Source organism: Perkinsus marinus, assembly GCF_000006405.1.
Source record: "Perkinsus marinus ATCC 50983 genomic scaffold scf_1104296931452, whole genome shotgun sequence".
In the NCBI taxonomy this organism is placed as follows: domain Eukaryota; phylum Perkinsozoa; order Perkinsida; family Perkinsidae; genus Perkinsus; species Perkinsus marinus.
Window position 1 is genome coordinate 2,656 of NW_003215732.1, and position 1,245 is coordinate 3,900.

The window sequence follows — 1,245 nt, forward strand, 5'->3', positions numbered from 1 at the left end:
TGTGGGGGCGTGTCCTAAAATTAAGGCAGAGAGCTCGGGTGATGACTTACCAGCCTTCAAGAATCTTCTGGCGTGGGAAAATCCCCAAAGGAAGTCCCGTACGCTGGTGCCCAGAGTGGCTCGCTTCTCAAGCCACCAGGACCTTGTGTCCTTCTCCATCTGGGTCTTGAGCATATGCTTCACATAGGAAGGAGGAACCATCGTAGCAGCGCCCCGGTCCAGGGGGAAGAGCTGCTTCCGGCCGGTGTTGGCCAGCTGGTCCGCTGCTTCGTTCCATTGTACTCCTTCATGGCCCGGGCACCAGTTCAGCTGCACCTTGACGTGTAGGCTGAGATGGGCGATGTCACGAGCGATGGCCGATCTCTCGGTGGCTTCTCGGCCTCGGATCGTGCGGATGGAGGCCTGAGAGTCTGTGAAGAGAAGCCATTCTATACCTCTGTGAGCCGAGTGGCTCAGCCATCGCAGCCTGCGATGGCTGCGATTCGCAGGGCTCTGCGGATGGCTTCCAATTCGCATTGGTGAATGGTGGCGAACCGCTCAAGCTTAAAGGCTCGGCGCTCCACCACTTCTCCTCCTTTGACAGCCAGGAAGGCCCCGCCGGCACTATCGCCGAACTTGGAGCCATCCGTGTAGATGGCGGGGCCTCGGTAGGCCGATGCCAGTTCGACCGCTTCTTCTCTGGGGCGGATGGAGGCGGGAAGGGAGGGGAGCCACGGTGGGAGAGGATGGGTCTCTCGCCGGTCCACTCGCCATGACGATTCCGCCGCTCCAGGCCCAAGGGCCGCTGCTAGGTCGCTAGGAGTACCTGTGGTGGCGCGGCATCTTCCTGCCAGCATTCTCAATTGGATGCTAGCCGGGGTGACGCCGGCCATCATCATCGCCGCGGCGTGGGAGGCCGAGCGAGGGGCCCGAATGGCTATCCTCGCTGCCAGGCCGGACACGCTATCGACGGCCTTGGCCAGATTCGGGTTCTCCAGTGCCCCCGCCCAGACGCTGACCGCGTGCCCAAGGAAGGGCAGCACGGCCAGGTGGTAGGTCTTCAGTATCCGCTTGGTGTCGAGCCCAGCCCGTTCCCAACCCAGGGCGTGTAATCGCCCTAGACGGGAGCGAGCTTGGGCCGTCTTTCGCTTGATGTGCTCCCTGAAGAGCAGTCGCTGGTCCACTGCCAGGCCTAGGATGGTGACGACCTTGGCCCGGCCGATGGCCTTACCGTCGATCATCAGCGCTGATACCTGAAGCTTCCTA

General features: G+C 62.2%; 1 protein-coding gene across 1 annotated transcript; it reads right to left on the reverse strand.

Moving 5' to 3' along the window:
* Window positions 1-566: 566 nt before the first annotated feature.
* On the reverse strand, window positions 567-1,140 carry Pmar_PMAR027447 (hypothetical protein; the record flags this gene model as incomplete). The annotated part of the gene is made up of 1 exon (XM_002786319.1): window positions 567-1,140. A coding segment is annotated over one exon (574 nt), but the record flags the coding sequence as incomplete, so codon positions are not given.
* Window positions 1,141-1,245: the final 105 nt, after the last annotated feature.